Source organism: Euleptes europaea, chromosome 1 (assembly GCF_029931775.1).
Source record: "Euleptes europaea isolate rEulEur1 chromosome 1, rEulEur1.hap1, whole genome shotgun sequence".
In the NCBI taxonomy this organism is placed as follows: domain Eukaryota; kingdom Metazoa; phylum Chordata; class Lepidosauria; order Squamata; family Sphaerodactylidae; genus Euleptes; species Euleptes europaea.
Window position 1 is genome coordinate 56,531,790 of NC_079312.1, and position 15,945 is coordinate 56,547,734.

Genomic DNA, 15,945 nt, shown 5'->3' on the forward strand with positions numbered 1-15,945 from the left:
TGAACTTATCTCTGTTATGTCCAGATGCCACAGGGGATTACATTTTACAATACATAAATAACAGATTTCAACCAACAGTGAAATCTTAATCCCGTTATGCTTGATGTAAGGACATCCTTTGACCCACAGAAAGGGCAAACAGGAAGGAGGGAGGGAGGCCCCTATAATTCAACCTTTTTCTAGATGTGTAAAAGGAGAAACTCGAGTCCTGGGTCATAATCTTTATCAAATGGGACGTGGGCCCTGCAGGATCTGGCTCGATTCCATGGGGCCTGTAAGGAGGAGATGTTTCGCCAGGCCTACAGTTGAGGCAGCAACGGTTATATTGCAGCTGGCCTCACCACCGCTACCATTATGTTTATTTTACTTTTGCTTTATCTTTTTAGTTTTGACCTTGGTATCGCTTTTCCTCACCACCTTCTCCACACCTTCCTGTTGGCTGTCCCCATCATCGCACTGTATTTATTGCTAGGGCGCCTGTCGAATTTTAGAATGTATAATGTTTTTTAATTTGATAGTATCTATTTGAAATTGTTTATTTTTGTTGGTAGCCACCCTTTCCTGACTACAGTCAGGAAAGGGCAGGATATAAATCCAATAAAATAAAATAAATAATCTATGGGGCAACTGGACACAAATGAAAACCTCAAATCAGGACTGGCATAAAGCCAAAGCTTCTCCGGGACAAGCTGCGTTAAAACTGCCCCTTCTCCAAAACAGCTAGCTGTCAGGTGGCCTTCAGCCTTTCTTATACTTAGTTTGCCCGCAGCGTCAACGCGCAGTAAGAGATACTTCGTGCATTACATTTTTGTGGAATTTTGTGCAACTCCTAATGTGTTATCTGGCCCTAATCAGACACTGTGGGAGAAATGGAATCAGTGCCATGGTGCTGAGGAAGGGGGAAGTGCCCCCTGTGCCATTTCCCTGACTGAAAAGGCTGCTTCAAGCCCCTACAAAGGGGGTGGGGGGAAACGAGCACATCTTTTTTGCCATCTGAGGCTTAAAGCAGCCTGTGGCAGGGGAATATTCAATCAGGGAAATGACATGGGAGGAGCACCTACCCCAGCATCATGAAACCAATACATATTGCGACCTCCCGGCAAAGAGTCCTAATCACCACAATTAGTGGGCCCATAGTGGTTAGCGGCCTCACACTGCTGCCCCTACTCAGCTAATAGGGTTATTATTGTGAGGCTCTCTAACATGTGGTTCACAATGTCCATGGCAGCTGCATTTGTCACTATGTATATAAGTGCTTGCTTGGGTGAACATGTGCTATGTAAAGGAGATATGCAGATCTCCAAGCACTTAGGAATATGCATGGCTATGTGCCGAGGAGCCACAATTGGTCATGTCTCCCTGGAGCAAATCCATTGCATGGTTACAGATGCATATCCTTCCTTCATGCTACAGTGTTCACTAGCACAAGTGTACATGCAGCAGACACAACTGTTATGTAAAGTATGAAGTAGCTTTAAGCCAGTGCTCATTTATTCTCCTTTTATTTATATGTGTAGATTATTTTGCTCTGCATCTTTTGTTCCACAATGTTCTTGGGATGTAACAAGAGAGCTTAAATACATTTGCTTAATGCAGTCATATTGAAAATATATAAGTGTTCAAATAATTCAGGATATCTTTACAAGGATTGGACTGTTAAAGGGCAAGGAAGGAGAGACATGACAACAGATACTATGGTGTACGTTTAATCATTGCTCTTGTTCTGCAGATGGTGAGTCTTTCAATATTCATTGGCCTGTGATAGAGACTGATCTAGTTGTCATTTTAAAATTGATGGAGCAGAACAGATGGATGACAGAGCTGGAAGACCACCCCACCTCACAACCTTTCCCCACCTGTATTCTCTTGGCTTAAAAAACTCTGCTTTGGTTTTGCATTAAAGCTTCTCAACAATCATCCAATGGGATATATGGATCCATCTTGAAGAAACAATTGGAAAAAGAATGGCAAAGAAAAGAAAAGCCAAGTGTATTAACTGTGGGAAAAGAGGATGTGTTAAATTGTGGAACTCCCTGTCCCACGATGTGGTGATGGCTGCCAACTTGGAAGGCTTTAAGAGGAGAGTGGACATGTTCATGGAGGAGAGGGGTATTCATGGCCATTAGCAAAATGAATATTAGGTATGATGCATACCTATTCTCTCTAGTATCAGAGAAACATGCCTATTATATTAGGTGCTGTGGAACACAGGCAGGATAATGCTGCTGCAGTCGTCTTGTTTGTGGGCTTGATAGAGGCACCTAGTTGGCCACTGTGTGAACAGACTGCTGGACTTGATGGGCCTTGGTCTGATCCAGCATGGCTTTTCTTACGTTCTTATGACCTGTGGGAGAAGAACTAGAGTCCTGCTGCCTCAGGGCATTCAAGGTAACAACCTTCCAGGACAACAGATACAAATGCTGCTCAAGGAGCATCAAATGGCACAGAGCTGTTTTGTATATGGAATGGAAGAGTTTGCCATTATCAACTCTGGGCCTATTTTTAATGTATGTTTGTTCTCTTTTGCTGGCAATCACTGTATTAATAAACTGACTGAACTCTGGGCCTATTCAAAAGCTTCTATATGGCATTTGCAAACCAATCAGACTGCTGGTGGATGTGCAAGTATAATGGCAATGACCAGTAGCTAACAGCAACAGTAGAAGGCTACTGCTCGTTGAGAGAGGATGTAGCTATGGCCAGTCATAAATGTGTGCACATATCTACACAGTAATCTTAATGCTATGAGGTCTTACTTAACTAACAATGCCCCCTGACTTAGAAGGGCATAAATCTGCTTAGGGCGGCACTATTAATAGCTGCCTTTTCTAGCATTCAGATACCAGCACACACTGGGTGGTCTCCACAGGCATATGAATAGACCCTTGCTATCCAATGAGTTCTGAAACAACCAACTACTTCTTCGTATCAATCTGCTCCACAAAGCAGGGAGCTGTCGCCCTGTTATTTGATATTTGATGCATTAAAACAATTATGCATAAGAAATTCTTTAGGGCACAGAGCCACATCTGGCTTCTTAGTGCCCATATATTTCTAACCCTATCTTTTAAGCTTAAAGGCTACGGTAAGCCAGTATAGTATCATGATTAGAGTGTCAGACCAGGGTATAGGAGGCCTATGGTTCAAAAAACCATTCTGCCATAGATAACCTCTCAGCCTAGCCTGCAACATAGGGTTGTTGTAGTAGTAAGGACAAAATGGACGCGAGAACAATGCTGTAAGCTGCTTTGGATCCCCATTAGGGAGAAAAGCAAGGTATAAATATCTATACCTAAACTAACCTTTTCTTTCAAGATTTTCAATATCTTCTGTGTTTGTATGTTCACCTCACAGAACCTTAGGGCCATGAATATGATCAAGCTGTTTGGAATTTCCTTGGTGCAAAGCAAGTATGCTTCCTCCTCCATCTACTGAACCTATTTAAATTTCTCTAAAGAGCAAAAATGATGGCTGTTTCTGTGCTGTATAATACAGTGATAGCCTTAAGCGTGGAGACATTTAAAACACTGGGAGTGTGCAGTATAAGCTCACACATCCCACTTCAAACATTACGCAATAAGCAGAAAAGGGGAAGGTATGAATCACACACGTTTCCTCTCCACCCACTTCTGTGCAACATCCAAAGCAGCCCACCCTGCAGCTTCATATAAGTGCTTTGATTAACAAGTACTTAGATGAATACTCACCGCCTCAAGAGTAATTTTGGATGGTTCTTGCTCTCCAAGTTCTTCTCAATCAGGTCTGAGAGAAGCTGCTTGAGCACCCCGGTGGCATACTCCATCTCACCTTGTAGCGCGGTCATGATTAAGGAGGCCACGTTGCCCCGATCCCTCATGGAAAAGCTGCGCTGGGCCTCAAGGGTGCGGATGAAGGTCAGCAGGAAGTGCTTTTTGTTCAAGAGCTGGCCAAACAGGGTCAAGGATTTTTCTACATTGGCCTGGACCTGAGGGAGGGAAATCTTTATTAGAGTCAGGCCCCGAAAATTATGACACAAGAGTCCTTTGACAATGCAACCAACACCAGGGAAGACCACACTGCTCCTGTTGGCCTGGAAAGCTTTGGGACACAGGGACACGGGAAAAAACAGGTAAAGCAGTGTCTTACTTCAGCACTGACTAAGAACTTTTATTTAAAGTAACTAACTTTTCTGTACTCTCACATTATCATCATCATTATCATCAACATCATTATTAATTCATCTTTGGAGGAATTTCTTTTCAACCCTCATCACTTTGTGTACATATAACAGAAATATGCACATATTCTCCCTTAAAAAGCCCCTGGAATTGTGTCTATTCAAAGCAAGGACTTCTCCATTTTAAATCCCCTTACTATGGACATTTGTTTCTTATTGTTATTTTGTAAAACTGAATGCATTCTGCCCTGTTTATTCTGGATATCCTATCTACTGAACATATATTTTAAACTTTCAAAAGACTGGATATGTAATATTCTATGGATAATTATTAAATTCTGCCATTTCATTGAGACTTTCAATGGCTTGTCTGAAGAGCAGAGTCCTCTTGCATTAGTGAATAGTGATCTATCATTCTTCCTGTTTTAAATGTCTCAAACCACCACACATATGCAGACTGCAGCAACTTTTAGTTCATGTGCTTACTTCCCGTTACTTGTTGTCAACATGCATGGATTAAAACATGCAAAAAAAATATTTTAAAAAGAATCTTCATGAAAGCGCGGCCTCAGGATTCACCTGGAGCCCCTGTTTGCTGGTCCACGCTGGGGGGTGGCTGGGGAGGGCGTCAAGTGAGGTGAGGCTGTCCTGGCTGGCCCTGGATATCATGGAGGCAGTGGGGGCCCGGCCGGGTCCATCGGAGGGCAGCGCAAAATGGCAGCGGGCTAGGGAGGCTGTGCGGCTGTGGGGGTTTTTTTCAGGGCAAGTGACTTTCCCACCTGGCTGTTCCCTTCCTTTCCCTTCCCCCCAGTTCAAATGAGCCAATCAGGGCTCAGGTTCATCAGCGGTGGGCCAAGCTGGTGGACTCAGGTCTGCTGGCTGGGTATCCAGGAGCCCTCACCTTGCTCATCTCTCACTTGCCTTCACGCACTATATGCAAATAAATATTTCATCTTTAAATATCTCACTTTACAGATTAATGGACTGAATCATTTGAATCTTGAGTAAACTGGCTAGTTGCTTCCTCAATTCCATCTGATATTTTTGCCTTGCTCATATCACCACTCAATGGACATTTGAATGGGTTTTCTTTTCCTCCCTCCTCCCAGTTCATACCCGGAGTATGAGAGCTTGAATGTGCAGCGTTGTGGTAGATCATCCCCATGCTAGCTTGTGGAGCAAATTGGGCAGATGGAACAACTAGGAATAGCCTTTAAATGGCAGTGCAGAGTATGACTCCAATTAGCAGGTGATACTCTTGGGGTCTTTGGTGGTAGGAGATGGATACCAGTTTGGCTGTGGTACTCCAGGAGAGTGAGAAGGGGCGGGGTCACCAAGAGGAGACTTGGGAAAGAGGAGACCAACCAGAAGGAATAAGAGGGGCTTTTAAGTCCTTTCCTTCACAACCATAAACACATATTTACTGCAAAAGCGTATTCTGTTTGGGATATTCCACAAGAAATATCCTTCAGAAACCCGAACTGATGTATTTCACACTGATACCATTACTTTGATTCATTGTAGCTTGCCGGTCCTTGTCTCTTCCTGATCATAGTGTATGTTCCATACAGTGGAAAGCCACCACAAATAAAACTGTCTAGAAAAGTTCTCCTAACAAGGAATATTCTTAGAAAATACTTCATCTGATGTTAATGGTTTCACCTTCAAGCAAGCATTCAGAAAATAGAACACAGGCTCCACAGAGATGGGATTTGGAGAGATGTGCTCTGTTCGGGGAAGATTAAGGACAGAGTCCAAAATCAAAGAGACAAAATGAAAAGCAAGTGACCTAGAGAATATTCCCTGTCAGTCAGGAAATCAGAAATTAAGATGGGGTTGGTTATGCTTCAGGAAAAAAAATGAATACCACATTGTTGTGTTAATTGATGCATGCACACTGTATAGCTTGACTCACAAGTTTTACAAGGACAATGACAATCCAGTTGTTCCCAAGAAGATAACATCACTGTTGACTATGTAACTATTTCAGCTCAAGCTCTAAATAAGTAATAGATCTGCTAGCAGAACTCTGTGCATTCAAAACAACATGAAAAGGAAAGAGAAGGGCTCACATTCCCATTGCCATCTCTTAGATACTGCGGCTGTCACAGCAGATCCATTGCTCGTTGGTCGGAAAGGGACTCAGGGAGGGATTGCTGAGTCACTATGAAACTGAAATGCTGTGGCTGGCAAGTCCAGCCTGAGGGTCTCTATCTTTCTTCTCTGGAAAGTAAGACAGGTGATGGGCCACAGATACAAGATCTGGTGGTTATGATGATAGAGAGCATCCAAAACCAAGAGTTAAATGAAGCATCCAAGAACATAGATTGGTAAACCAACAATTTACTTCTGAGCTCTCCATCATCAAGCTGGAAAGAGGAGAGCCGCGACAGAGAAATATATGGATTGTGCAGCATTCTGTGTTTGGCATGGGTTTGGGTAGGTCTTGTTATATCTCTGTTATAATGATAGGCCCGTGTGAGAGAGCGCAACCCTGAGGCCTTTTCTATTTTGGCAGAAAGAACTCACATTTAAGAAAACACCACTGTCTTCTAATTGGTAGTGTGTTTGATTGTGAATCTTAGAGGACTAATCCCCAACACTCTGTCCCATCACCAGGCAAAGTTAAACAACAGAGAGGCCAAAGATTTGATTATGAACTGGCCTGTTAGTGTTGGGCAGTTTACTGAATGTTAGCCACCTGTGAGGTAAACTGATGCTCATTACACTTCCTGCAATGGAGACACTTTTGGCTTCTTTTCCATCCTCATATTTAACCCACTGTAACCTTGTCTGCTGGTATATACCAAGGAAGAGTCCAGGCATAAATAAACACAGAACTTTATTTCCCTCTATGGGAAAAGAAGGTTTTGGTGTTCAAGTATAAAGAAAGAGTCAGCCAGAAACTGCCTGTCTACTTTATGAGGGTGGAACAGACAAATTTCTCTCAGTTTTCCTAACCTAGTTCGGATTTCTGGAGCTATTTCCATGCAGACCTCAATCTGCCCCTTAGATCCCCCTCTACCCAGGAATACTAAGTTTGAGAGCTGACAAATCAGGTTGTGCCTCTCCATGAGGCCATTGATGATGCAGAACTCATGAAATTAGCCACTCTTGAACTTGCTGAGCTCCATAGCTCAAATGTCAGGTATATAAATAACACACACTATTTTCTTGAACACTCCTGTCTGTAGCAGATATAGGAAAATCTTTTCTCTCTCTCTCCCCCTCCCTCAATAGTACTTCTATTAGGTCACTAGTTTCCTAAATCTGTATATGCCAAAAAAAAAAATTGTGCATGGGGAAAAAATGAAAAACCCTTTCTTCCACCCCATGCAATCACAAAGTGAGTCCCATTGGTGTATTTTATTAAAAGATTTAAAAAAAAAATCAGCCGTACATCTGGAATATAGGAAACATTATTCCCTTTCTATGCCCAAAGAAAGAAATGTGCCAAAATTCTAGATCTAGCCAGACTAGTGACCAGATGCCTTCTGGCTAGCATAGAATATAGCAAATGGTCCCCACAGGAAATCCTGATCTTCTGGACTTTCCACATATGGACCTAAATGTTACCGTCTGTCATGTAGATTAGTGATGAAATACAGGGCATGCCTAGCTCTGTTTCATTGAGCTTCAGAAATGAGGAAAAGGCTTCAACTTCCACATAAAGTGTGTTCCTGCCACTGCATTGTCCTCAGACACTGCTGGCTATGGCAGCCTTTCCTTGTGTACTACCCCAAATCCTCACAGGGGTCTCCACAATAATGGACTATGCCGCAAAAAAACAATGGCTAAATTTCCCAGGGCCTCTGGTTCACTGAGACTCAAGACAGGAAGTTTTCCTGTATGTCCAATTACTTGGGAAACTCAGTGTCCGGCACACATCAGCAAAAATAGGGCATACATACATACAGGGTGCGGGAGGAGGGAGAAAAGGGGAGGGGAGAGAGGGGAAATTTTTTTTCCAGAAAGGCAAAACATAAGCAGAGGCACTCTAAAGACAGACTGTAAGCTCTTCCAGTCAGGAAATTGTTTTACTTAGCGTTATTTTGAAAGATCACGATGGGTAGCCATGTTAGTCTGTCTGTAGCACTAGAAAAGAGCAAGAGTCCAGTAGCACCTTAAAGACTCACAAAATTTCTGGCAGGGCAAGAGCTTTTGTGAGTCACAGCTATCTGAAGTGAGTCACAGGTATCTGAAGAAGTGAGCTGTGACTCACAGAAGCTCACACCCTGCCAGAAATGTTGTTAGTCTTTAAGGTGTTACTGGAACTCTTGCTCTTTTCTACTGTATAATAAATAAAAATGAAGTAAACCTATATGGGTCCTTAGTAATGGAGGTGTCCTGAATATTAAAATCCAAGGAAGTCTACTGGGCAGCCTCATAAGCTGCATAGAAAAACAGCAAGGGAAGAATTTTTTCAAAGCCCATCTTATACGTCCTATTATTTTAAGAGACAAAAGTATGTATGCGTGAAGATCATCTCCTGTACGTCTTACCAGCAGCCACTGAAGGTTGCCACCATCAGCTGAATGCTCGTAGTTTGAGACACATGGATTTTGTTTGCTTCTTAATGGCCAGTAAAACCATGTGGCAAAATATAGCCCAGCTTAGAGCAATAAGATGAGCCAATTCAGAGCTACACAGAAGCAAGGATTTTCAGTTATACAGAAGCCGCATCCCAGTGGCACTTCCATGAATCCAATTAGAGGCAGATATTCAGAAGCTAAGTAGTGGCGCAGAGTGGTAAGCTGCAATACTGCAGTCCAAGCTCTGTTAATGACCTGAGTTCGATCCTGACAGAAGTAGTTTTCAGGTAGCCGGCTCAGGTCTGACTCAGCTTTCCATCCTTCCAAGGTCGGTAAAAAGAGTACCCAGATCTCCGGAGGTAAAGTGTAGATGACAAGGGAAGGCAATGGCAAACCACCCCGTAAAAACATGGTCTGCCTAGGAAAAGTCGCGATGTGATGTCACCCCATGGGTCAGTAATGACCTGGTGCTTGCACAGGGGACTACCTTTACCTTTTAAGTAGTTCATAATTTTAAAATCCCCTCTTTTTCTGAATGCCCCTTTTTTCTGAATGCCCAGCTTAGTGCTACACACAAATGTGTAGCCCCGTTAGTTTTACTCAGATTCAAGCCCTGAGCATCTCCCCTACCCCATGACCACCTAAGATTATAAGATGCACCAATGAGGCCCTGCTTCGTGTTCTATCTTCTAGAGAAGAAAGACTATCATGGAACGTATATTACCTTCCCTACCTGCTGTTTCTTTACTCCAAATTATCTCCTCCCAAGCCACTGCTCCTCACCCTTCAGGTTCCAAATGTGTAAAAAATATGTTTTAAAAAGTAATATAAATAAGAAACACAAGAGCGGGTGGGCTTTTCATGCAAAACACCAGTTGATATCATTGGCTTACAGTGCCATCCTAAGCAGAGTTACACCTTCCTAAACTCACTGACTTCTGCCCCATGGCGCAGAGTGGTAAGCTGCAGTACTGCAGTCAAAAGCTCTGCTCACGACCTTAGTTCGATCCCGACAGGAGTCAGCTTCAGGTAGCAGGCTCAAGGTTGACTCAGCCTTCCATTCTTCCAAGGTTGGTAAAATGAGTACCCAGTTTGCTGGGGGTAAAGTGTAGACAACTGGGGAAGCCACTGGCAAACCACCCCGTAAACATAGTCTGCCTAGTAAATGTCGGGATGTGACGTCACCCCATGGGTCAGGAATGAGCTGATGCTTGCACAGGGGACTACCTTTACCTTTTTTAAACTCTGCTTAGGATTGGTTCTTGTAGGTTATCCGGGCTGTGTGACGGTGGTCTTCAGAAGATGCCTGCCACAGCTGCTGGCGAAACGTCAGGAAAGAAAATACCAAGACCACGGTCACACAGCCCGGATAACCTACAAGAACCAATGAACTCTGACCGTGAAAGCCTTCGACAATATTCTGCTTAGGATTGTTCCCCAAAACGGTTCTGAATGAGCAGATCTGCCTACTGCACCATTCACTGCATCTTTCTCAGGTGGCTACGTGAAAAGCCAGTACCCCAAATTTCCACTGATCAAAATACAGCACAGGCCTTCCACTCGCTCAGGAGCCATGAAGGGGGGTATCAGACAGCACGCTCCTATCTAGGCAGTGTGCTCAGCTTCCAAAGCTGGTGACACTTGATAAGCTCGGAAATTGGTCCTGTCCTACATGGGTGATCTTATCAGAGTCATGCACAACGAATAGAGCAGGGTGGTGGCAGCAGCGGCAGCTCAAAACATCTGTCACATAAACAATCTCAGCAGGCCTGGCTTGCCATCTACCACTCTGAAAGCAATGAAGCAAAGTCCCTCATGCAAAAAGACACCCCCCCATTCCCTCGCTCTTTCTGTTACCCTTCTCTCTCTTTTTTGGTGATCATTAGCAGAAGTAAATGAACAATAAAGAATTAAGTATTTAATCAGGCTTTACATTCACACCAAAGCAATGAAATAACAACCTCAACTCCCAAAGAGAAGAGGAGTTGCTAATGACAGCACTTATACTTGGCTCTGGATTAGTGTTTTTGCATGCATGCACACATAGCAGGGAGGGGAAAGGAGGAAGAGGAAAAAGTGCTCCCCCCCCACAAGTCACTGGCAATCACTAACATCAAAATCATTCTAATTAAGATGACAAAAGCCAAACTAAATTGCATCAGGCTTAAAAAAAATACTTGGTTTTATTTATTAATATGGGGATTCCCCCCTTTCGATTTTGCTTTCCCAAGCAAACACATATCGCTTCTTTGGAACGGAGATTGCAGCTAGAAAAGGTCTTGTATATCCATTACTTCCCTACATATGATTATGCGGTGAAATTTGTATTTCAAAACTTCTGCTAGATCTAACACGTGCCTGTGTTCCCATTCTCTCTTCCAAGAGACTGCCCCACACTCTATTACAAAACAGCCCCACTTTTATCTTCAGGAAAATAAATAAATTACTTTAAAAAAATTGAGAATGCTGTAGGATTACAGGGTTATCAAGGATGACAGGGTTTTATGAATGGAAGACATGCGCTGAATTTCAATAATAAGGGGAAATGGATATAGAAAGTTCAGATAACAAGAGTTACACTCTAGAGGCCCCTATTTGCCAGTGTTCAGAAGCCTATCGTTTTATTTCTTCTGTTCCCACCTTATTCCCTTACTAATAAGTTCATCTCCTGGTTGCTGTGTACCCTCTCTCTCTCTCTCTCTCTTCCCCCACAATAATTAAGGAGGTAATAACAGGCAAAGTGCGATCACAACAAAATAACTGCCAAGAGTCTGAAATACAGATGGGCCAAAAACCTCCACATTCCAGAGACGATAAAAACAGAACTCTCAATTCAGATGCTTTCATTTCAGCCTACCTTTTACGAGTGAATCCTTAATCCACAAAGGACCTATTTTCTGGCCCAAGTTTAAACAGGAAAACCGACTTTTCCAACAGAATGGAATCTCAACAAAACAGCTCAGCTAATACTTTACCGCCAAGCAGCATTAAAACATAGAAAAATACAAAGAGAATTAAGGCACCTCCCCTTTCTATTGCTCCATCTCTATCATGTTTACTAGAATTCATACACAACAGCATTCAGTACCACAAAAGCTTTAGAAATCAGTAAAGCTAAATCTCAGCCTAAGCCTCATTGAGATCAAATAAAACCTGCACAGATATACCTGTGACCTAGGAATATCAATGTCATTCTATTAATAGAACAACAAATAAGTGGCAGACGGGCTTGAACCCTAGCAATAACTAAGAAAAGCACAGAACACAAATCACAGTTGTCTCTCACATCTTCCAAGACTATCCCATCTCCCATCCCCCCAAGGTGAACTGAGAGCTTTCTGGAGAACTCATAAAACCTCTGAAAACCATCAACCAATAATGGAAGGGTTGCCAGGTCTGGGTTGGGAAATACCTGGAGATTTTGGGCGTGGAGCCTGAGGAGGGTGGGCTTTGGAGAGGGGAGGGACTTCAATGCCATAGAGTCCAATTGCCCAAGCGGTCATTTTCTCCAGGTGAACTGATCTCTATTGGCTGGCGATCAGTTGTAATAGCGGCAGATCTCCAGCCACCACCTGAAAATTGGCAACCCTAAATAATGGTAACACTATGGCACTGCAAGTGCCCCTGTGTAAATAACTACACTCCCATGGCTTCTTATGTAACTCATATATATATATGTGTGCCTTCCAAGAAGTGAGGAAGTTTATGCTACAATGAAAAAAATGAGTCACTGAGTTTATTAACTCATCTTCTCCAAATCAACACAAACAGTATGCAATCACTTTCTCTTTCCTTTCCCCTTCATGCGTAAGACTTTCATTATCCCTACTCTGGTGAGGATATGAGGGGAACTCAAGCAGTTGTTTATCTAGATTGTGTATGCCTGGAACACACAGCTAGCATTACCCTTCAGCATTACCCTTCAGTCCATGCTGTCTTAGTGAATGATCAAAGAACTTTACACCCCAAACTGAGCACCAAGAAAGCACAAATTTGGTATTCAAAATAAATAAGGCAATTCAATAACACACACACACACACACATAGGTCTGGACTTTCTCCAAATATTTCTCCAAAATATTCACAACATGCATGCTTTCTTCTGAAAGCAATGCTTGAGTATCTGCAGAATCTGGATTTTTTGACAAATGGTGGAATACTGTTTATTTATCTAATTAAAATATATGTATATCCCACCTTTCCCTCTTGTCCAACACTATAAAAAGAGTTCAATTTAAAACAAAGAGAGAAGCAGAAGATAAGTGGATAAGTTAAGGGCAACAATAATGTATCAGCAAGAAAGCATAACTGGAGGCTAACAGAGTAGGGCAGGTGACAATCTATATTATATTGGAGTTTTTTAGCAAGTCCTGTTTTTACATTTCAAATGTTACCGGTATCTTCCCAGCTATGAGCACAGAAACCTTTTCATTCTTAAGCAAAAACACAGATTATTAAAAATCCATATCACACCTCTGATGTGAAGTTCTGTGTGCAGGAATCACAAAGACTCCGGCTGAAGTGTAATTAAAAAGTGGATTCCCCACCCCACCAAATCTTTCAAAAAACATTTAAAAGATCTTCCGGAAACAAAAGCAAACACAGAGTAGTGATTATAACCCATGCACTGAAAATACCTCATGTTGATTAAATAGGGCTGCCAGCTCCAGGTTGGGAAATTCCTGGAGATTTTGGGGGTGGAGTCTCGAGAGGGCAGGGTTTGGGTAGTGGAGGGACTTCAGTGGAGCATAATACCATATAGTCTACCTTCCAAAGTGGCCATTTTCTCCAGGGGAATTGATCTCTCTTGTTTGGAGATTAATTGTAGATCATCTCTGGCTACCACCTGGAGGTTGGCAGCCCTATGGTTAATCCATAGCAAAGGGAAAAAAACCAACTCAAAACAGCATGGGTTAACGGTGAACTTTCTGACAGTGAGGGCTGTTCGACGGTGGAATGCACTGCCTCGGAGGGTGATGGAGTCCCCGTCTTTGGAGGTCTTTAAGCAGAGGCTGGATGGCCATCTGTCGGGAGTGCTTTGATTGTGGGATCCTGCATGGCAGGGGGTTGGACTGGATGGCCCTTGTGGTCTCTTCCAACCTTGTGAACTTGTGGTTTGTAAAACTGAATAAAATCAACACTGAAAGGAATGGAAGAAGTCCACCTTCATTACGTGAACAACATGGAAGATAAAGCCTACTAATTCCAAGTCACCCCAGCATGTTTCAAGTTTAATTGATCATTAAGAACCAAACAAGAAGGCAACATTTGTGACAGATCTGGTAATACCTACATTGCAGCAGTTTGTGATCTTCAGGGTAAAAGCCTCACCGCAGAAGCCTTTCCTCTTTAATCTGAGTGGATTCCAGCAAAATATTCAAAGAGCTCCACTGACGTTTTGATAGAGAACCACCATAAAAGACATACTGGAAAACTTGAAACTGGCATGGGAAAACCAGGGAGTCAATCCAAACAGGAATCAAAAATCAAATAAACCCTTTTCCCCCTCCTGAATCATTTGAAAATCTTTGCTAGACCTGAACCAAAACAGAGCCGCAAAAAGAGAAAACCAAGCAGCTATAAATAAAGGTTTTCAAAACACCTGATGTGGTATATTCATTGGCTTCACCAGAACTAGACTGAAAGAAAACCAACATCTGGGAGGATTATAGCAGGGAATCAGAACAGAAGCTGTTAGTTCATGTGTGCTGGACCAGTTTCTGGCGTAAACTGGAACAACTTCAGCTGCAGGTGAACCTGAGCTTGAACCGAATCCAGAAAGTTAGTGACCGGAACCCCTGGCCAAACTAGACCACAGAAGCAAAAACTGAGCTGGGCTACAATAGGAAGCCTGTGCACTTTTACTGGCAAGCACTTGATTCACTGTAATTAATAACAGCGTTGTGTTCTGGAGCAGATTACTTCTCCTAAATATGTTCTGAAACCTACGTCAACATTAATTACTCTGCGAGGTCAGCAATGAGGGGAAGATAAGGCCATTCCTCACTTCTCCAATCAAGAACAACCTTGGTACACATGAAAATGCGACACCAATTTCTGCACAATTGCTTGTACTAAATTAAGCGGACATTGTAAAGGCTGGCAAGGGGAGGGGGAAGCCAATTTGGGGAGACGGAAAGGGTGAAACCACACCAGGGGAAATAGGGAGATAGGAAATCTGATGATGTCAAGCAAATCTCTTGGAAATGAGTAGCTGGTCATGCATCAAACAAGCCCAATTGAATAAACCAAGTGCTGCAGAAAATGACGGCAGCTATGGTATTAATATAAATATTGATATTAATGTCAGCAAGCATGGTAACTACACAGTGGTGACTCAGAACTTAAACTGACCAGCGCATGGAAAAATATTCCTTGCCAGCATGTAGGCCCATTCATTGACCTTTCAGAGTCACAGAGATGAACAACCACTGTGCTTTTCTTGTAATGGAGGCAATGCCCCACAATCACATCTGGCCCACATGTTCTGGTGTCAAGTGAAAAGCTGTCGTGCTAGAGATGAAACTCAGGGCTGTATACAATCCATCACTACATAAAGATCAACCACCCCACAAAGCATTAAAGATAAGCTTGAGTGGCAGCTCTTGGAGAATATTCTCTAGAGAATGAGAAGGCTTTTAGGGAGAACGTGCTGATACAGACACCCATTCAATCAGCAAGGACAGTATGGACCTGTCAGCCATATCATAGTCCCTTTGAGCAAGACAATGGATCCAGGGAAAGATTACGTCATTTTCTGCCTATGCTGGCAAAAATCCACAACTAATCTGAGACTGAACAAAGACTACCAACATGACCTAGTAAAGCTGATCAACTGAAGCAGAAACAGTGAAGCCCAAATGGTCCTTAATAACACAATGCAACCAGGCTGGAGTAGGACAGTCCTCCATTGCATAGACATTTGGTTTTCAACATGCCAAGCCACAAAGATGCCATCGATGTCATCAAGATTTCATATCCTGATAGACCTTGCTGCGAGGAAACTGTTTCTACAGCATTTATCCAATTTCATCCTGACATGCCTTTTTAAAAATCCTGTCCACTCTGAACTATCCTTTGAAGCTCCTTGGCTGTCTTCATAAGCATTCAATAACTATGGCTTATGCTGCTGTTGCCACAGTTCAGTATATGCATTATCATCTCCTTGTCGCCCTCTCCCCCCACCTCTTCAGCTTTCTCTCAGTTGTGCTCAATGGACACCTTTCTGGAACCGAAAAGGCCAGGTATAGACATACT

At 42.8% G+C, this 15,945-nt stretch overlaps 1 protein-coding gene across 4 annotated transcripts in view; it reads right to left on the reverse strand.

Moving 5' to 3' along the window:
* Positions 1-15,945, reverse strand: part of PLXNA1 (plexin A1) — a 366,161-nt gene that overhangs the window by 43,184 nt on the left and 307,032 nt on the right. For all 4 annotated transcript variants that reach the window (XM_056853406.1, XM_056853393.1, XM_056853399.1 and 1 more), the window contains exon 22: positions 3,708-3,964. In XM_056853406.1, the coding sequence (XP_056709384.1) occupies positions 3,708-3,964 (257 nt within the window). The remainder of the gene's footprint in view (positions 1-3,707; positions 3,965-15,945) is intronic.